The sequence below is a fragment of the Thalassophryne amazonica genome, chromosome 11, assembly GCF_902500255.1.
Source record: "Thalassophryne amazonica chromosome 11, fThaAma1.1, whole genome shotgun sequence".
Taxonomy (NCBI): Eukaryota; Metazoa; Chordata; class Actinopteri; order Batrachoidiformes; family Batrachoididae; genus Thalassophryne; species Thalassophryne amazonica.
Genome location: NC_047113.1, coordinates 58,996,252 through 59,018,398, shown reverse-complemented (window position 1 = coordinate 59,018,398; position 22,147 = coordinate 58,996,252). Strand labels below are relative to the sequence as shown.

General features: G+C 40.4%; 2 protein-coding genes across 4 annotated transcripts in view; both read left to right on the top strand.

Moving 5' to 3' along the window:
* The window catches only part of LOC117520585 (ecto-NOX disulfide-thiol exchanger 2-like), a 260,220-nt gene extending 257,054 nt beyond the window's left edge, over window positions 1–3,166 (top strand). For all 3 annotated transcript variants that reach the window (XM_034181900.1, XM_034181899.1, XM_034181898.1), the window contains exon 14: window positions 2,964–3,166. In XM_034181900.1, coding sequence (XP_034037791.1) covers window positions 2,964–3,095 — 132 coding nt within the window. In that variant the 3' untranslated portion in view covers window positions 3,096–3,166. The remainder of the gene's footprint in view (window positions 1–2,963) is intronic.
* Window positions 3,167–10,419: 7,253 nt separating this feature from the next.
* wu:fb13g09 (multidrug resistance-associated protein 5) overlaps window positions 10,420–22,147 on the top strand; it is a 141,292-nt gene continuing 129,564 nt past the window's right edge. The window contains exon 1 of the mRNA XM_034181897.1: window positions 10,420–10,422. The gene's annotated coding sequence lies outside the window, so the exon portion shown is untranslated. The remainder of the gene's footprint in view (window positions 10,423–22,147) is intronic.

Here is a 22,147-nt window from a genome sequence, read left to right as displayed (position 1 = left end):
CACTCTGTCTGGTGGAAATATTTTATCCCGTATTTCTGAGGAGATATTTTGCACATATTATCACTTTCCAGTGTCACATCCACAAGGTAACGCGAAGATTAAAGGCCAATTCTGCTTCTCGCCTACATAAGATGACCTTCAGTAAAATGGCAGATATTCTGTGGCTGTACTAGCAGACTTCAGGTCTGTTCATCATCAGGATGAGACCCTCAGATTTCACAAAATCTTACATTCTAAAAGACTCCATTTTCTGCACAAACCCTTTGAATGTGCTCATTATCTCCCTGGCTGCTTTCTTTTTAGTTCTGTGTGTGTGTGTTTCTGCTTTTCCATGCTGATTCTGACTCCATCAGCATCAGTGACTAGATTCTCCCAAAAACAAACCTGATCCTCTCTGCTTCTTTGATCATCGTAATGATGTAGACCCTCTCTCTTCATGATGAATCTTAATCCATCCTGACATAATTAATAAAGACACACCTGCTCATGCAGAGGACTTTGTCGCTCTCGCATCAGGATTTCATTAGACTGATGATCCTCAGCTCACCGTGCGCTGTGAGGCAGCTTACGTACAGTTGGGTGGCCGCCGTGCCGTCACCCTCTTCAACCAAACGTCCCTCCTCCACTGCTCTTCAATGGCTGTGGAGGTGTGAATATCATGGCAGAATATTGTGTGTGTCTGATAAAAGCAGAGGAGGTGTGCAGCGTTTAAGGGAATAAAGTGTAACTAGTGTAATTAGTCGTGTCCAAAATACATCCAAATGCAAACTGAAAATGCATTTCATGCCAGTAATTTATTAGACAACCAGACAATTTTCATTATTTTGTGCCAAGATTGTATAAATTTGCTTTTACGTACTGTTAGAACTCAAAAACATTTAGCATAGTAAAAACATTTAGAGTGGTGGTGGTGGTAGTAGTAGTAGTAGTAGTTGTCGTAGTAGTAGTTGTCGTAATTGTTCCACTGTAATACACACTGTCAAAGCTTTGTAGGAATAAAGGATGACGGTCATCTCAGTGTCCCAAATACGAATCATTTCTTAAAGACACACAAAGGCAATAAAAGACAAGTGTACTTTTGTGATCGATTCACTTGCAGCTTATTAGCAGTTTATCGAGATTATTTTGTTATAGCCTGGGTGTTTTTTTTCGACACACACAGGAAGTAAGTCCTATATAGGCCCTGAGGACTGTTGGTACCGGTGCTTTTCTCTAGAGTCCATAGTGTCAAACAGATGACAGTCTGACTCCCCCTGAACAGGATGCCGTGTACTACCCCACACCAATGTCTGTTCCCCATACAGCTATGTATACAGAGACCATGCAGATTATAGGCCTGATTTATTAAAGGATTGTATGTGTAAAAACATGCAGGAATACAGTTAGTTGACAGACTTCTAAATAGCTGGGGGGTGTATAGCTATGACTATCACCCTGTCCTTCTGTCAGACAATGAGTCTTGTAATTGCAACGCCTCCTAAATCTTTTGGTTGATTTCAATGAAACTTCACATAGTGGTAACAAATCATAAGATGTCCACGAAGGAAAATAATTTCTTTCAGAAATATTGCAGGATAACTGCAGCGTAACTGCAATTCTGCGTTGAATTGATGTATCTCAAGATACTGACGTTGTAAGAACAACTTCTTTTCAGGATCTTTCTGGGTGCCAACAAAACTTCACATAATGTGAACTCACCATGTGAAGAATTACTGTGCATGAAAGACAGTAATTCTGTTCTGATATCTTCGGAGGAGCAAATTAGATTTTTTTTTTTTTTTTTTTTTTTTTTTTTTAAGTCAATTATATGTGCCAAGGTTGAGCAGGTTGTTATGGATTTAATCACAAAAGATTTAATACCACTGATATATATAACACTATGTAACACAATTTTTGTTCCTGGCTTCTAAGTGTTATATTTCAACTGCTTATGTCTAAAGTCTATGGAAAAATGACTACATTCAGCACAAACTTTGATTTTATTTATTTATTTATTTTTACGTTCTAGAAAGTTCTAAAAGTTTCTTGAAATTTCTAGATAATTCTGGAAACTTCTAGAAAATTCTGGACAGTTCTAGCAGTTAAAGAATATTCTAGAAGACTACTCAGTAGTAGTGAAGGCGAATCGAGAATATTCTTTAAAATAGACAAATTTCAAAATATCATTGTCCTGATCACAGAAGCAAAGTTTCTGTGGAATAACAGCTATTTTCTATTTATTTAAGGCATAACAGGTTAGGAAAACACACTGTGTACCCAGGAACAAAACAAAACAAAAAAAATTGTTACATAGTGTAATAGATACAATTTTAAGAGCTTGCTCAGAGATCTCCAGTTTTATCATTCATTCCAGAGTAAAGTGCTTCACATCTATCAACCCAGTGGAACATAAAAGCATAAATTTAATTCAACAGGTCCGTGTAATAACAAAAAAAAACATTTTTACTCATTTGCCTCACTATAATAAAATATAATTGTACCACTTTAGAGACTTTGGCACATAATCATAAAGCGCTGAAGCGCTATTTAATTCCTGTAATAGTGATGGAGTTTGATGTCGTAATCCAGTATTATAAAATTAGGAATGCATAACATGATGTGAGACACATAACTATCACTGCGTTTTATCAAGCCATCTACTTTCATCTGCATAATAGTGGAAGTCTTATCACATTTAGAGAAAATGGTAAAACTCCTTCGTGAGGTGAAAGCTGAGGTTCCTCCAATCAGAATGTAGCAAGAACTGGTTAACAGGAACGATCCAAACTCATCTTGTACTGCACCACTAACTCCATTAGATTTTGCGCTGCTGATTAATGTATCTTTTGACATACATTAATTTTGAAAAGAGTTCAAAAGAATTCAAATTCTCTCCTGTATAGAGTGTGTGCAGTAACTTGTTTAGCGCTGACAAAACGGAAGGTCCATAAACGTGACCACATGTGGATGGTCTGTCTGTACAGATTAGCACGGCGGAGGTGGAGGCTCTTCTCTGTCGGCTGCCCTGCACCTTCAGACAGGAGCTGACCGGCGTGGGGGCCAGTCTGGAAAAACGCTGGAACTTCTGCGGCTTCCAAGGCATCAAGAACACTTAGATCCTGCAGCAGACAACGCCCGGACACCAAGGAGACAGCAGGCAGGACAACACGAGGACGCTGTGGAGACGTGAAAGAACCTGTATAAAGGCCACAAATATCAAAGTCATCGGCCTGATCCTGGAGGTTCAGCACAGACCTCAGATCAGGAGCTTACATTACGTTTCCACGATGGCAGGAATGTTCTCAACAAACCACGACAAAGTCTTCATGTGTGTCTGTGGGTTGTTTTTGGAGAGTCACCTGCTCACTGGAGTTCTGACAGACACTGGATTCTAAAGTTGTGGGGCAGCAGGCCGACCCAACCAGGTCATCGGGGGTCAAACTGAACACTGGGCCTCTTCCTCTTCTTTCTGCTGTTGCTGCTTTGTAACACATCACAATGGACATATTTCTGCATTTTCTCTCAGATCTGCATAGAATCATTTGATGTAATTCACTGTAAATGTACGGATATTTTTGATTATAAAACACTGACTATTTTAAAGTGTTTGGTGTGTCTGATGCTTGGAGCGGCCGGTGCGAGTCCGTGTCTGTGTTCTCCGATTGTATAAACATTTTTCCAAGTCTGACATTATTCCTGAGAGACGCACACATTCACAGACACAAGTGTTTACATTTGCGTCCATTCTGGCTTGAAGGGCTTTTTTTTATATGTGTATTTGTGTTGTTGACCCTAAAGCTGCTTTTAATCCTCACGAGGACATTTTGTGTGTTTTCAGAGCTGATTCAGCCCGACTCTGTGTCTGGCTAAAGGCAAAGTACACAAACATCACACTTAACTCAAAAACACACCGAGGGGATCCCGTTAACAAGGTTCAATTAGGCAGGCAGTTGGTACCTAAATAGTGTTTGTGTGTCTGAATCCAGACAGAACAACAGAAGTGAGGACGATTCTGTGTAGCATCTCTTAAATATTAAATCATTAAAAATTCTATCACCTCTCAATTATTTGCATTATGTGATACGCAAGAAGTGTTTTTACTTATAACCAATTGGAAGAACTAACTGGAAAATGCACTCCTCAAAGAGGAAACTCAGTCCACGAAAATCAGTACAAGCATGCAAACCTTTGATACAACACATCTAAGTCATCGGTTTTTCAGCGAGGTTTTTAAACAAGCCAGAGATTGGATATGATAACACTTCCAATATCTCTTGGAGTTCACTACCAAGGTATCCATTGGATTGCAGTCCATTACCGCCTCCAAGTAATTTTTCCAACTTCACTTGATGTCATCACGTCGTCATTGAAATCACAGTTCTGATATGTACATTTACTAACCCCAGGTGTGCAGAGTCTATGCCAAAAACTTTCAGTATCTTAGCTACTTCCTGAGATAGTCATTAATGTATTTTAGACAGTGGCCACTAATTTCACTTGGACCTCTGACCTTGATATGACCCGTATTGCAGTGGTGGGCACAGTTCCAGTAATCTGATAACCGATAATTGTCGAAGATAAAGTTTTCATTATTGGATTATCTTTTCAGATAACTTTGAAAACCATTATCGGACTAATTATCTTCCGATAAATTTTTGTTCGATAACTTTTAGACCGTTAATGTGGTAAACAAAAGTGAAAACGTGTAATTCTACCCTCTGCAGGCAAAGGAGAACTGGTCACCAAAAAAAAGAAAAACTTTTTTTTAACCCCATACTGATACGCGGCCAATATCACCCAAGTCATCCAGAAGCATACATTTTTAACTTATGGTTCAAATTTTAACCAAATTTATTTCAGACAAGTTATTTACATTAATGTCACTTCTGAAGTTTTATAAAGTGAAAATATCAGATATATGTTTTAGTTTTAAAGTAATGCGCTAATTTTTAAGGTTTTAGTGTGGGTCATGCTGTGGCCTGGTGCATTACGGGATAGGGTAATCTCAGTACGTTCACGACAGGAGAAATGCATTTCAGACACTCTGATCAGGACAACAGCATTAAACTCTAGTGCCTAAAACTCACATGAATATATTCTCTGGGTTTATAGACGTTGTTATTGTGTTTGTTTGCTTTTATTAAATTCCACGCATCTTAAACATAGCAAGTAGCAACACAGATTATCTGGAATTTTGTGTTTGCAAGTTTTCAAGGTCTCTACTACCATCTACTGGCCAGTAGTGTTCAATATTCAAACTGAAGCTGGGCTGATATTTTCAAACCACACGTCAGACTCGTGCTTCCAGAAGCAAAAACAGAAGCTTTTTTTTTTTTCAAACTTAATTTACAAAAACTGCACTTTAACCGCTGCACATGGACAACACCATTAACATCGCAACATAAAACTATTTTTATATTGTGCCTAAAACTCTCATGAATATATTCTCTGGGTTTATAGACATTGTTATTGCATTTGTTTTATGTAAACATGCGAGAATCACAGGCTGTCTTTACGTTATTTTCAATGGGAGCTGCTGTGAGCTACGCTCGCTGGGGGAAAATGAAGTTTGCTCTTCTTGATTATTGTTCTTTACAACACTGTTTGTCCTCTTTGTTCCAGACTAATATATATAAGATGTCTGAAATTCAGTTTGCGTTTATTAAATTCCACGCAGATTAAACATAGCAGACACGGATTATTTGTTATAATTGTTTTGGCAAGTTTTCAGGGTATCATGCATGCAGTTTCTTATTAACGAAAAGCATAAACAATTACATTTTTGTAGTATAATATTAATTTGCAATTGTCATTATGTGGATTCTCTATATGTTGTTTGACTGCAGCAACTCTGGCGCGCAAGGGATTATGGGATACGTCGATATTTATTTGACACCGGTTATATCAGTTGGTTATCTAATTACAACTTGGCTTTTTTTTTTTTTTTTTTTTTTTTTTTTTTTTTTTTTTGGAAAATGCCTTTTTTTACAAATAAAAAATGGCATATTTTACAAAAGCACATTTATCTGTAAACACCAGCACACGACACGTCACATTAACGTGTTGGTTTACATAGAATGAATCATCCAATCAGTGTGAGCAGAGGCACATTTTACCCACAATGCCATCTGTCTGTGTTTGTTACAAAACTTCAGAATTGGTGCATTATTCAACATTAAAAGATGTATGTTATATCTTAACTTTGCACAAATGACAGAATTGACATTAATGGAGTTATTCTATCAGTATTCATTTTATTTATACACCAAACCATAACTCAGCAGGGCTTTATTTTCCAAGACCTCCGCCTGACAGCAGTGCTGTGATTGAGTAGAGAGTTGAGTTTTGTGGCTCCTCTCAGTTGCTTCTGTGCTGGAAGCCATGTAGTAAACAGAATCTTCCAGCAGGGGACAGGACCCTCAAAGACAGAAGTGCTAACTCATTGTTTGGGTCTGTTGTTGCTTTTGATGCTTCCAAAAGTGATTGTGGTGTTAAAATTCAAAATCAGCTTGTTAGTAGTTGTAAGTGTACCGGAGACAATACTGGAATTTATCGCTTATCTAACTTCCGATACATTTTTGGGGGGTTTATCTTTATCAAAGATAACTTTTCAGCTATCTGATTATCTGTTATCGAAGTTAAATTTTTTTTGTTGTTATCTGTGCCCACCACTGCCGTATTATGAGAGGATGGGCCACAGAATTCTTCCACCAAGTTTGATTGAAATTACTATTTGAGTTTGCCAAACAGTAAAAATAAATAAATAAACATTGATCAAAAACATGAACCAGTGGCATAACTTTTAATAATAGAGGAACCTACATTTGGTTTTGAGCATCAAAACTGACCCAGAGTTGGCTTTCATTTTACTGGACAAGTACGCAAGCATTATTGAAAATGTGTCCCTACTTACGCCAATCATTTAATAGTCAGATAGCTAACACCGACATGCAATAGTTTATAGTCAGAGTTTAAGGACCTGTTAATGTAGCACTTTTTTCTTCTTTTAAATAGAAAAAAAAGTGAAAGAAAGTGTTTGCAGGATTTCTGTCAGCACAGATTAGTGCTGACAGAAAAGTGGTGCTTTCATTCAAGCACTCTCATTAAAAAAGACCGCTACACATTGTTTTTTCTTTCTATGAAAACAAACATTTGGAGTCTGTCCAATCTGCTCCCAAAGTTGCACTTTTTTGACACGTCAGCTGGTCAATGTTGTTGCCTTTAATACATTGTCTCTATTTTAGCAGATTCAGAATGCTTGCTCAAGAATGCGAGCATGCGCGTGGGCTCACTCTGACGACAGGGTTGGTTGCAGTCTGAACCTTATCTGCTAGGTGGTGCTGAAAACTCCATAATACATCTTTAATGTTACAGACATATTAACAGGTTGTTTCTTATAGACCTGTAAATGAGTTTTGTGAAGGATGTGTCATAATTGTTGTGTTTTTGCCTATTTTTGAGACACATGATGCCTTATACTGATTTGCTCCAAATTTGCTAAATTCCCTTTAAGGAAACTTGTTGGAATGAGTTCCTAAAGCCCTTAATACATACTCGTATCACATTTAAGACTCTAGGAGATAACCAGGTCCTTGCTGCTGATATCACGATGCTTGAGATGCCCTTAATTACCTTTTCCTCTTGTGTTGCTTCCTGAAGGCATAATGATCTACTTAATTATGATTATGGCCTCCCTCGAGTGAGCAGGTGAGGCTGTGCAGGCTTTGAGTGCATGAGATAATCAGCGGCCGAGGAGAAGGCAGAGGGGCGTCGGCTCTACGCTTGGACTTTCAGACTCTGCATTGGTCACAGCCCACCAGGTCTGCAGGTGAAGAGTGTGGACAGAACAACTAGGGCTGTCACCAGACATATCACATTTACAACCTCAGGTGGTGAGACAACAGCACCTCCGGTTGACCAGAGGTGAAGCTACTCTTGTTTTTATTTTTCTTATTTATTAATTTTTCAGCCTGCGGTCCAGCACTGATGGGCCTTGAATTGACACCAGGTGTACGGCCACCGATATGAGAGAAATGATCTCTCTTGCCAGAGATGCACTATGTGGCTCTATAATTTCAGTATGCATGAAACAAAAATCTCCAGAATTTTCCAGGGTGCCAGTGCTGCAGAGACGACCGCCTGCAGGCATTTGGAATCAGAACACAGAAATACAGCATCAATGGAATATTAAAGCCAGAACTAAAGAGATTTTGCTGTCTTTGACGACCATTAGGGTGGCAGGTTGCAAATCGTGTTTTGCACAATGCATTTTTGTTTACTCTGCTTGTGTTCCCTCAGAGTATTGCATGCATTTTTAGCCTGAATGAGCAGCAAGTGTTGGAATAATTGCCCAACACTGTGCTCTCTGGGGCACACAGTAGCACGCAATGAATTTGACTCTGCCTGCTTAACTGTCTCGCTTACCAGATGCATTATCATGCAAGGCAACTGATGCCTCTACGAGTAAGCACCCACAGAACAGGCTCTGCCACATCAGAGATCTGGAATATGTTGGTGACAGGAGTTAGTTTGGATGGTAAACAGTAAGACGAACCTCTCTCTGTACCATCCGTGAACGCTTTCATGGCATCCTTTCTTTGTTGTTATGTTGTCCGCAGCAGAGAAGATGTCTTGCAGTGGTGTTTTTGGCCCATTAGTCTGTAAAATTGGCGGTTCTGATGGGTGTGTTTCATCTGAAATGCCAGCCCAGAACTGCTGCTGCTGCCAGGTTAGACAAGATGCTGAAAGTCTCCTAATGAGCGATGGTTACTCTTCACACCGCTAAGAATCAAGTGACCTTTAGGAACCAAGATATGCTGACAGCAATTACTCTGCACAGCAGAACATGTATGAAAATGTTTATTTTTAGATCCGAGAAGTCATTATTTGGGCTTCTGATGTTGTGATATGTTGCTGAGTCTGCAGTGTCTGGTTGATTAATCCTCCTTTACTGCTTTGAGGTAAGCGTTGGGTTTTCATTCAAGGAAACATTTTTAACCCTAACAATCAAGACTGAGACCTTTCATGACTGGTTTGTTTGCAAAAGGAGGTCAGGGAACTGCTTGATTCCTCGGGTGTGTTTATTTTTTTGTTTTTCAACCCAATGCATTTTATCACCTAGATGTGGTGAAGACAACCTGCTGAAGTTCAAAATGAGCATCAGAATGGGGAAGAAAGGGGATTTAAGTGACTTTGAAGGTGGCATGGTTGTTGGTGCCAGACGGGCTGGTCTGAGTATTTCAGAAACTGCTGATCTACTGGGATTTTCATGCACAACCAACTCTCGAGTTTACATAGAATAATCCCAAAAAGAGAAGAAATTCAGAGAGTGGCAATGTTTGGACAAAAATGCATTTAAGAATTCTTTTATTCTGATAAAGTAACAGATCTGTACAGATGGGTAAAATGTGATTAATTTGTAGGTTTGCAGCCTAATGCATATATTTCATGAAGACAAAAAAAAAGTCATTATAAAGTTAGTGATGAAAATAATGTTCTTGTAAAATCACCCAACAGTCATACAGTTTTTTAATGTTATTTTTGTTTGTTATTGCTCAGCACGCTTTGTGATGAATTATGTGATATTGAGAAAGGTTTGATGATTGTTATTTATTTATTTGGCAGAATTTTGTCCATTGTTGTTTTTCATGTTGCCCGTATGTTGCTTGTTCCAGCCATGTACACCGCAGTGGCTCGACGCTCACATTGCCCATCATCGGTGATAATTATTAATTTATTAGAGAATGTGAGGAGGCTCTGAAAGCATGAACGACATGTGAACGGTGGAGCCGAGTGCAGCCGGTGTCATTAAAACTGCATCAGACTCCTTTTAATTCGTTCCATTCCTCGCTGCACATTTTGATTACAACCCTGAGGATACATCCACATGAAATCAACAGTGACAGCCCCGGAGCTTTCACTTGGTGCATGACTGACCCCTGATTAAACCTGATGGACTGTCAGTTTGTGAGGCCTGTTCCCCAAGTTACTGTCAGGGCTTATTTTGTTTCCAGGAGATGCACCATTAACAAAAAGAAGTGTAAGAATCTGCACACAATTCAGCCCATAGAAATCCAATTTCTGAAGCCAGTTGCCAGGTTGGGGTTGTAAACTTTAATAAGGAATCGGGGAGTAATTTCTGCAACGCTTAGTGTCTCAAATCGTGTGTGTGTGACTACATGAAAACTGATTCAGAAATCCACGCCACTGCACTTTATTACAGTCTTTCTCATATCTCTCCTGCAGAATTGTAAATTGCATGTCTTTACTCAGCGTGAAGTGGTTTCGAACACAGATGCTGGAGAGGGGAAGAAAATGATCTTGTCATTAAATTAACCTTAATACTACAGCACAGACTTGTTAAAGACCAAAATTAATTTTTCATCTCATTACAATGCAGAAGTTACGAGTGTGTCCACCTTCACATCGTGAAGTGAGGAGTCTGTCCATTTTTTACAGACCTGAAGCTGCTCGACTCCCTGCAGTTTAATTATGTAAATTGCCAAAAAGAAAAAAGTGCTCTTCTACTTACTGGTCTATAACAATGAAATTTGACAGCATTGCCCTTTTATCTGCTGCTATTTTGTTAAGGGGTTGTGGGGGGTGATTGAGTGTGCAGGAAACAATTTTCCTTTTCATCACTGGTACCAAACATCTCTCCTATATGGATTTCATTGTGCATAAATGTGCAGTGGCTCTCTATAATTCCTGTGGAGAACTGGTCAAATGTAGATGCTGATACATTTAAACTAAATAAAGGATTATTTTTCACTCCACGAGCAGTTAATAACTGCAAATATCTCCTGCTCAGTCCTCAGAGATGGCACAGAATTGCTGTTGAATTTTAAGCAAGTTTGCCCATCTTGACTGAAAAGGCAACGACTTTATCCAACTTCAGTCACTGTATCAGTGAACGCTGCTTTGGAACAATGCAGACTGAGTGGACCACAGCAGCATGTCTATGATGTACTAGTGGAATTTGATAATCAAACAAATTCTGACAATGAGCATCTTCAGGATGAGCTGGAGTTACTTTAACAGACTGGACAACACTGTAATGGCCCAACATTCAGCAAAATTTGAGTTTTGCTGGTCCAACCTACCAGATGTTTGGAAGGATTACCACAATTCCTTTTAAAAACAAACTGCTGTTACACCTCATCCCCTTCTGGGTTTTTTAATTGTGGTGGACTGACCAAACAGGGAAAGGGTCATTAAACTCATCGTGGTATTGCACATGTTGAAGATTTTCTGGAGGATGGCAACACTCCTTCCCACCACCGCTTGACTCGCACTCTGCTCAGGGTGGCCTGGGCCAGGTTTGGCACAACTCCACATCCAACTGTCAAACTGCACCCCACAGAAGTAAAGATATGAAGTGTTGAGGACCGTTTTGCCCTGAGTACACATGAAGATCTGACAAATTTGCACCAGGTTGCACTAGACATTGTCACAGATGATCCTGAGCCAAGTGTAAATTTTTGGTACATGTTCTGTCATAACATGTTTTTCTGAATGATTAAAAATATTATGGACTTTCAGGGTTTCATGGCGAAACGGACCGCATTCACCAACGTACCCACTGCACCGCACGCCATCTTTGCACGGTAGTTGATATGGGTGTGGTTGTCGCTCTGCCTACGTCACATGCTGCATTGCTGTGATTGGCTGTATGTCTCTCCAACAGCGTCCAGAGGTAATTTTGTCCACAACCAATGGTACTGCCCTCTGGAAATAAACCTTAATGTTAGTAGACACTTTTTCAAATTAGCCTGGCTGTGCTAGGCTACTCGTCTGGTTACATTCTTTGGAAAATGTGACGTCATGCCAAAATAACTCCTTTGCCTGAGGGTCCAGCAATCATTAGTTGTGGCAACATGATTCACAGATTGGTGTGTGGGTGTGTGTTTTATGATTAAGCCATTTTTGATATGTGCACCTTCTAAGATTCAGGATCAGTGTTTTCTGGCCATCAATTTACAATGTGGTTGAATTTAAAATGCAAATTTTAAACACGCTTCAAAGAAAAGTAAAATACAGGACGTACAGTAGTGTTCAGAATAATAGTGGTGCTGTGTGACTAAAAAGATTAATCCAGGTTTTGAGTATATTTCTTATTGTTACATGGGAAACAAGGTACCAGTAGATTCAGTAGATTCTCACAAATCCAACAAGACCAAGCATTCATGATATGCACACTCTTAAGGCTATGAAATTGGGCTATTAGTAAAAAAAAAAAAGTAGCAAAGGGGGTGTTCACAGTAATAGTAGCATCTGCTGTTGACACTACAAACTCAAAACTATTATGTTCAAACTGCTTTTTTAGCAATCCTGTGAATCACTAAACTAGTATTTAGTTGTATAACCACAGTTTTTCATGATTTCTTCACATCTGCGAGACATTCATTTTGTTGGTTTGGAACCAAGATTTTGCTCCTTTACTAGTGTGCTTGGGGTCATTGTCTTGTTGAAACACCCATTTCAAGGGCATGTCCTCTTCAGCATAAGGCAACATGACCTCTTCAAGTATTTTGACATATCCAAACTGATCCATAATACCTGGTATGTGATATATAGGCCCAACACCATAGTAGGAGAGACATGCCCATATCATGATGCTTGCACCACCATGCTTCACTGTCTTCACTGTGAACTGTGGCTTGAATTCAGAGTTTGGGGGTCGTGTCACAAACTGTCTGTGGCCCTTTGACCCAAAAAGAACAATTTTACTCTCATCAGTCCACAAAATCTTCCTCCATTTCTCTTTTGGTCAGTTGATGTGTTCTTTGGCAAATTGTAACCTCTTCTACACGTCTTTTATTTAATGGAGGAACTTTGCGTGGGATTCTTGCAAATAAATTAGCTTCACACAGGCGTCTTCTAACTGTCACAGCACTTACAGGGAACTCCAGACTGTCTTTGATCATCCTGGAGCTGATCATTGGGTGAGTCTTTGCCATTCTGGTTATTCTTCTATTCATTTTGATGGTTGTTTTCCGTTTTCTTCCACGGGTCTCTGTTTTTTTTTGTCCATTTTAAAGCATTGGAGATCATTGTAGATGAACAGCCTATAATTTTTGCACCTGTGTATAAGTTTTCCCCTCTCCAATCAATTTTTTAATTAAACTGCGCTGTTCGTCTGAACAATGTCTTGAACGTCCCATTTTCCTCAGGCTTTCAAAGAAAAAAAGCATGTTCAACAGGTGCTGGCTTCATCCTTACATAGGGGACACCTGATTCACACCTGTTTGTTCCACAAAATTGACGAACTCACTGACTGAATGCCACACTACTATTATTGTGAACACCCCCTTTTCTACTTTTTTTTTTTTTTTTTTACTAATAGCCAAATTTCATAGCCTTAAGAGTGTGCATATGATGAATGCTTGGTCTTGTTGGATTTGTGAGAATCTACTGAATCTACTGGTACCTTGTTTCCCATGTAACAATAAGAAATATACTCAAAACCTGGATTAATCTTTTTAGTCACATAGCACTACTATTATTCTGAACACTACTGTATTTAAAAAGGTTCGTCATGAAGACGACAGCAGTGCTGGTTACGGACTGTGCACTTATGCTGCCGTGCCATTTTGTGGGTTGAACTTTTTTCTTTTTTGCAAGGTTTGAATACCGGTTGGTTGAATTAATGAACCGGGGGGAGTACAGGTCGCTTGTGAATAGAGCGTCACAGAGTCGACTAAAAGTTATAGTTAGATTTTGTAAAAAGTAGCCTGGTGATCAGGCGGGCTGGCTCTGTGGTTGGCATAAAGCTGGACTCTCTGGTGACGGTGGCAGAGAAGAGAACACTGGACAAACTGCTGGACATTATAGATGATGCCAGTCACCCTCTGCACACCGTCATCAGCAACCAGAGGTGCTTCTTCATCCACAGACTGCTCCTTCCCAAGTGCAGGACCAACAGACTGAAAAACTCCTTTGACCCTCAAGCCATTAGACTGTACAACTCACTCGGGGAGTAACAGGAAGACAGAGGATGGGAAGGAGAGGAGCAGTAGTAGCCAATAGTCAGCATTATTCTGGTATTTATATTTGTACGAGGTCTGTCAGTAAAGTAACGGTCCTTTTTATTTTTTTCAAAAACTATATGGATTTCATTCATATGTTTTTACGTCAGACATGCTTGAACCCTCATACGCATGCGTGAGTTTTTCCACGCCTGTCGGTGACGTCATTCGCCTGTGAGCACGCCTTGGGAAGGAGTGGTCCCGCCCCCTCGTCGGATTTTCATTGTCTGGAAATGGCGGAATGAAAAGGACTTTTTTTCCATCAGAATTTTTTCAGAAGCTGTTAGAGATTGGCACCTGGAAACCATTCGAAAAATTTATCTGGCTTTCGGTGAAAATTTTATGAGCTTCACAGAGAATAAGGTCTGTTAGTACAGCTTTAAGGACCCCTTTAAGGACCGTCAGCACGCCACGCTCCGAGCTGCGACGACGCGGCACAAGCCACCGGACCATTTCTAAACAGATGGCTCTGTGGATACTGAGACTGTCGTGTGCTCTTTCTCTGGTTATCACAAGAGCTGGACATCAGCCATTTTCTGACAGATTTCACTTTTAACGAGATTTTGTCATGGAAAGCCGCGCGGAGGCTTCGCACGTCACGACCGATTCGCTTTGGAAGCGAGACAAAGGAACACCTCCGTTTCAGCGTGTTAGAGGACAAGTTTGGACATGTCCAGCTCTCCACAATTTCACTGATACTTACTGAACTGGTAAGCATTGAAAGCCGAGATAGACATGCCAAAAAAGTGCTGATGTCCACGTCTTTTCACAATTCCTGTGCTAGTCAGAGGACATACCGGATCAAGACAGCGTCCAGTTTAGAAATGAATGGCACATTTCACTGTTACAGGAGTTTTTGTCATGGAAAGAGGAACAAAGGCAGAGGAATTCCGCGCGTCGCGGCGGAGCTGCATGGCGAAAAGAAACGCCGTGATGAAGCCTCACAGGACATGTTCTGGCATGTCCAGCTCATGCACAATCACAATCGGATATTCACACAACTGGAAAGCAACCGGAATCCATCTGAAATCCACCTTTAAGCCGTCCTGTGAGACCAACACCGAGGTGGTTTTGTCCCGCGTAATGAACGGCTCCGTGGCGCATCCCTCGGCTTCTTTTTCCATGAAAAAAAAACTCCTGTAACGGTGGAATGTGCCGGAAAAAGTGCTGATGTCCACATCTTCTGCCTTTTTGTGAAAGTCAGACGAGGTCCCTGATCAACAAACCTTTCACATTGGAAATGATCTGGTTGTTTGTGCGGGGTGTCAGCCTGTCCATCGGCGCTGGGAGCGCGCTGCGCTCTCAGCAGTTGTGGGCCGTCCTTAAAGGGGCAGTAACACCCCGTAATCTGTTTAATCCCCATAAAATCGTCCCTGAAAGCCATATTAATTTTTCGAACGGTGTCCACCTGGAGGTCTCTTACAGTTTCTGGAAAAAATTGATGCAGCAAACATCCAAATCGTTCAGACATTTATTCGCAATAAAAAATAGACGAGAGGGGTAGACCACACCTCACTCAAAGCCTGCTCACAGGCGAATGAAGCAACCGACAGGCATGAAAAAACTCACGCATGCGCACGAGGGTTCAAGCTTGGCTGACGCAATCACACGTGATTCAAATCCATATGGTTTTTGAAAAAAATAATAAGGTCGGATACTTTTCTAACAGACCTTGTGTGTGTGTATATATATATATATATGTATATATATATAATTGTAAATTTACTCAAGTGAGGGTAAAGAGTATTCTCCATCAAAATGACTCCATTTTTTTATTACTTACGTGCATGTAACGGAGTAAAACGGAGTATATGTAATGCGTTACTACCCACCTCTGGTTATGACTGGGCAGTATCTAAATAAATTCACCTAGCGCATTACCCGTGGGGATCCATGGGCTCTAGATTGGGTAGTGTTTAAAAAATAGGTATCTGACATATTTCAAGGGTGGTAGAATAGAATAGAAAGAATAGTAAGCCTTTATTGTCATTATACACGGCATACATAGTATACACAGTACAACGAAATTTAAAAGCTACTTCTTAAAAAGTGCACTCAGTGCAATATGTAAATAAAAGACTAAAAAATAATAAATAAGACACAAAGACAGACAGACAGATAAACAGATGAAAATAGTGCAATATGTCAATTCAGTGCAAATTTGAATTTAACATGGTGATAGCTTTGGGAAAGAAACTGTCCCTAAGTCTGTTTGTTCTGGCCAGTATGGACCTGTAGCGCCTGCCAGAAGGCAACAGATTAAAGAGTTGGAAGCTGGGGTTAGTATTGTCCTTTTATAATGTTCCTAGCCCTGCTGAGACAGCGAGAGTTGTAAATGGTGGATATGGAAGGTAAAGGACAACCAATGATTTTCTGTGCGGTGTTGGTCACCCTCTGCAGCCTCTTCCTGTCAGCCTCTGTGCAGCTGGAGTGCTACACTGACACAGCATAGGTCAGCAGACTCTCGATGGTGGAACGATAGGTCACCAGCAGGTGTGTGTGTAGTTGCTCCTTCCTGAGCACCCTCAGGAAGTGTAGCCACTGCTGGGCCTTCTTGACCAGTGCTGAGGTGTTGACTGACCAGGAGAGGTCTGCAGAGATATGAACCCCAAGGAATTTGAAAGACTCCACTCGCTCCTCACATTCGGCGTTAATGTACAGGGGGGCAAGGGCGGCACTGTTCCGCCGGAAGTCCAAGAGGTGTTCCTTAGTCTTGGCGATATTCAGTGCCAGGTTGTTAGCTGCACTCCACTCATAAAGTTTCAGGACCTCATCTCTGTAAATCGCTTAATTTCCCCCTGTTATCCGCACCACCACTGTTGTGTCATCAGCAAATTTCACAATGATGTTTTCTGGGTGGGCGGGAATGCAGTTGGACGTGTAGAGCGAGTAGAGAAGTGGGCTCAGCACACAGTCCTGGGGGGAGCCGGTACTGAGAGTACGGACGGAGGAGAAGTAAGGACCCAGTTTCACTTGCTGGGGCCGGTTAACCAGAAAGTCTTTAATCCAGGAGCAGGTGGATAGTGGGAGCCCAAGGTTGACAAGCTTGGGGATCAGAATGTCCGGTATTATTGTATTGAAAGCTGAGCTGTAATCAATGAAAAGCATCCTGACGTAGCTCCCCTGTTTCTCCAAGTGACACAGCGCTGAGTGGAGGGCGGTGGTTATTGCGTCTTTTGTGGATCTGTTAGTCCGGTATGCAAACTGATGCGGGTCCAGGGTAGGGGAGAGACAGGCTTTGATGTGTTTCAGAACCAGTTTCTCAAAGCACTTGGTGATGACTGGGGTAAGTGCTACCGGGCGGAAATCACTGAGGCTGGTTGTGGGTGATTTTTTGGGGACTGGGATGATAATGGCAGATTTTATATATATATATATATATATATATATATATATATATATATATATATATATATATATATATTTATTTAGGAGTACCTTAGTATATACTAGTAGAGTTCCACCTTAGATTTGGAATATATAATAGGCGGTATACTGAATTTTCATAAGCATACCAAATGGCAAATGTCAGCTCTCCCCAGTTTGTTCATGATCAACGTTATACACTTGGCTGTTCATATATAGATGATTTACCGCCCCCTGCTGGAATGACGTGTGAGTCCAGAATTGAATTATCAATGTCCGTTGTTCTTGTTACCTAATAGCCCTAATTTCTCCGAAAATATTGGTCCTATCAACATTCCATTTTGGTGGCATTCATCTTTGACCCAAAATACATAAACATACCAAACTGCAATTGTCAGCTCTCCCCGGTTTGTCCATGATCGAAGTCATACACACGCACGCATACAGCGGCCACTTGGCTTTTAATATATAGATAGAATTGAGAGAGTGCTGCAGCTTTGGAACAGTTTTTTGATATAAATATGTGTAGTGTATCAATTCTACTTGAGTAGGCAGTTTGACATGTCCTGCTGTCTGATTCCGTATAGCACTTAAAATCTTGTCACTACATCAGAAACACTAGTTTCAAGCAATCCAGTTTAGATTGGAAGCTTAAATTGGGCCTAGAAAGCCTTTAAGTGGATGTTTCACATATATGTCCCTTATTTCAACACAGTTGTTGTTTTTTATTATCAAGATAAGGCAAGTGACGTTCACATGAAGTCAAATGATCTCTTTTAGAAAGCACGAGATTATAAGATGATTTGCGTAAATCTGCATGGAGTCTATTATTATTATTATTAATATTACAATATTTCCTTTAGTGTTTTCCACTTTTGACATTTGGTGGGATTTTTGCAGACTTACTGTGCACTTGTTTTATTTGTTTAAATTATCAGAAAATGTAATATTTTTTGTGTTTTCATTATATGGGTTTTCATCTATTTTTAAACCTTGTTACAATGAGTTGAAAGTATTCGTATTATACCTTTGTGTGCCACTTTGTGAGTATCAATCAGTGGTGCGTGTACTTTGTGGGGGTGGTGGGACCTGAACCGTTTCGACTTGAATCAGAAGTAAATTTGTCCGAGTTCCCCTCCGCACTTACTTCCTTGTTCCCACCAGCCGTTACCACGGTGATTGCACCGCGGGGCTGCTGGTTGGCGGAGCTGCTGTGACGTCACAGAGAACTCGGGAATTCCCTCCCCGCTGCGAAGGTGTGCCTGAAGACGAACCGCCGCGCTTCATCCCAGTACGGTTAAGTTACTTTTAACCGAGTTTTCCGGCCACGTTTCGATGTTAAAGTCGGTCTGCTCTGGGACAGAAGACGTGTGGCTGAGTTTGAGGAAAAGTGGTTCCGGTTTAATGACCAAAGTTGGCGAAGAGGATCCATGTTTATCTTCACATGAGCGCATCTGCTGAGAGCTGACTGTAGCCTATCTGTAAGTGACTGTCGTGAAACGTGTTGTAGCTGTCTGTTATAACGGAAAATATCTCATTAAATTCAGGTGATGAGCTGGTAAAATAATAATAAAAATAATTCAAGCATTTTTTTTCAAGCTGAAGTCACAGATCTTGCTGTCTCATGACTTTAAAATTATGTCATATGGAAGTAAAATACACTTAGTTTCATTGTGGCCTTCACAAAATCACCTGTTTTGTTGAGTATTGTAATACCATGAAAAGTTAACTACTATGTGAAAAAAAAAAATGCTCTCTTCCAGAAGAATCATAAATGATTTACACAACATCAAGGATTACCATTTAGTAATTTGATTCGTGGAGCTAGTAAAGAAAGTTGTCAAACAAACCAGAAAATATTCACATTTTAGAAGCTGAATTCAGAGAATTTGAATATTTTGAAGAATAAATCCCTCAAAACAATTAACTGATTATCCTTGTCAGTTAATTTTAACAGCTGATTAAAAGTCACAACACAAACTGCTCTTGTTTACTGTATGCTTGATGATCGTATGATTAATGCTCACTGCACAATGAATTGCCTCTTGGGGACGATGAAGATATCTTTGAGCCTTGATTGATCTATAGATTTGTCCTGTATGACACATATTTCAGGGAAAAAAACCCTGCTCAACATTAAAAAAAACAAACCTGTGTCTTTCTCGTGTTCAGATCCTAATCTTAACCTCTGACCCCGACCACCTAGGTGCGCTATAAGTGTGTTGTTACTAACAACAAAGACAGGTTTATGTAAACATGTGTTGCCTGAACAATATTGGGTGTAGGTAATGAAGCTTGTCTTCGTTAACCTTACCAACAAGTGCAGTCACACGCTGGTATCCCACCAACCTCACAATGAGAGAGTCCCTGGTTCAAAGCCACCTATGCACCTGTTCTGTTTTATGGCATGGATCACGACATATCACTCAGTTTGACTCCATAGATGAATTACTCGTGACCGTACGAAAATTTGTGATACTGTTGATTTGTCATAAAAGTTACCTCAACTTTTATGTTAACTTCTTATCAAATGTCATTTTCGCCGGAATTTTGTGAAGATGAGTAAAAATATATATTTTTGGAAAATGCATGCGTGCATTTCTAGGTGGCCATCTTGAATTTTTGAGCGTGAGTAACTACATATATGTTTTTGTCATTAGCACCATTGTATTTCTTGACCCTGAAATTGTGTATTTAGCCACTGGAATCAAGATCCTAAGATACTGGGGGAAAAAAATCCTTTTTTAAGCTGCCATTTTTACAAACCAAGCTGGCCACCATGATGGCTTCCAGGAAAATGGAATCATCCACTTTTGAAAAATGCAAGTCACAATCAAAGACTTTCAACCGCTTATTCCAGTTAAGCATCACAGGGGTCTGGAGCCTATCCCAGCAGTCACAGGGCGTGAGGCAAGGTACACCCTGGACAGGACGCCAGTCTGTCACAGGGTCACATACAGACAAACAAAGACATGCCCCCCCATGGACAATTTAAGGTTTCGATTCCACCTAAACCTGCATGTCTTTGGATGCGGCAGGAAGCTGGAGAACCCGGAGGGAACCCACACAAACACGGGGAGAACACACAAACGTCACACAGAATGGCCATAGGTGGGAATCGAACCCATGACCTTCTTGCTGTGAGGTAACAGTGGTAACCACCAACCCACCGTGCTGCCCATAGTGATACTCATCTCCACAAAATTCCAATGAAAGCTAATAACCTGAACACATCACTCCACAGAAACAGCACTTATTAAAGTAGTTAATGATCTTCTGTGAGCAATGGACTCGGATACGACTACAATATTGGTGTTGCTGGATCTCAGTACTGCGTTTGACACAGTTGATCATCATATTCTTCTTGATAGGCTAGAAAACTGTTTCGGGATTACTAGAACTGCTCTTGTGTGGTTGACGTCATTATCTGTCTGGTCGTTCCCACTGTGTTTTGTGCAATCACACTACCTCTGATTTTAGGGGCATGAAGTTCAGGGTTCCGCAGGGATCTGTTCTGGGTCCCCTGCTTTTTTCCCTGTATATGGCACCCCTTGGGAACATTTTGCGGCGTTTTGGGGTTGCTTTTCATTGCTATGCTGATAACACTCAGTTGTATATGCCAATAGCTGCTGAAAATCCTGTCCACATAAAATCTTTACAGGACTGTCTCGCAGCAGTGAGAGGTTGGATGTCTAGCAACTTTCTACTTTTAAACTCTGATAAGACTGAAATGATGGTTCTTGGTCCAGCAAGGCATCGGCATCAATTTGATCAGCTAGCGCTTAGCCTAGGTTCATGTGTTATACATCATACTGACAAAGTGAGGAACCTTGGGGTAATTTTTGATACGTTGTTCTTTGACCTCCACATTAGGGACATTACGAGGACTGCTTTCTTTCATCTAAGAAATATAGCAAAGATTCTTCCCATCTTGTCTATGGCTGATGCTGAGACTCTGATTCATGCTTTTGTTTCTTCTAGATTGGACTATTGTAATGCTTTATTTTCTGGTTTACCACAGTCCAGCATCAGGGGTCTTCAACTGGTTCAAAATGCTGCTGCCAGACTTCTGACGCGAAGCAGAAGGTTTGACCATATTATGCCGGTTCTGGCATCCCTTCACTGGCTTCCGGGATCTTTGAGATCGGATTTTAAAGTATTACTATTGGCCTATAAAATTGTTCAGACTGGCACACCCCATCTGGCCGGCCTGGTTGAGTCCTATGTGCCGGCAAGGGCTCTGTGTTCACAGGGTGCAGGACTATTGTGTGTCCCGAGGGTGAAGAAAAAGTCAGCAGGGTACAGAGCTTTTTATCTGATCTGCCTGCGCTGATACGACAGTCGGACTCTGTGGAGACTTTTAAAGCCAGGCTGAAGACACATTTGTTCTCCCTGTTGTATCATTAGTTTTTATATGATTGTGTGTCTTTTTTATTCTTTTTATTTATTTTACTTCTTTTACCTTTTTATGGTTAAAATTTTTTTTATTGTGTTTTAATCTTATTTCATTTTATTCTGCTTTTAAATGATGTTTGTGAAGCGCCTTGAGGCGATTACTTGTGATTTGGCGCTATATAAATTAATAAATCATTATTATTATTATAATGAACCTGACTAAAAGAATATTTTATTTATAGTGCATTTGAGAATCCAGAAAAGTTTGAGCATCCATGTCTTCCTCAAGGACACTTCAAGAAGAGCCATTCATGATGGTCAAAAAGCACTCCCCACTGAATTATAACAGCTGGTACAGATCCTTCACGGGATAACACTTT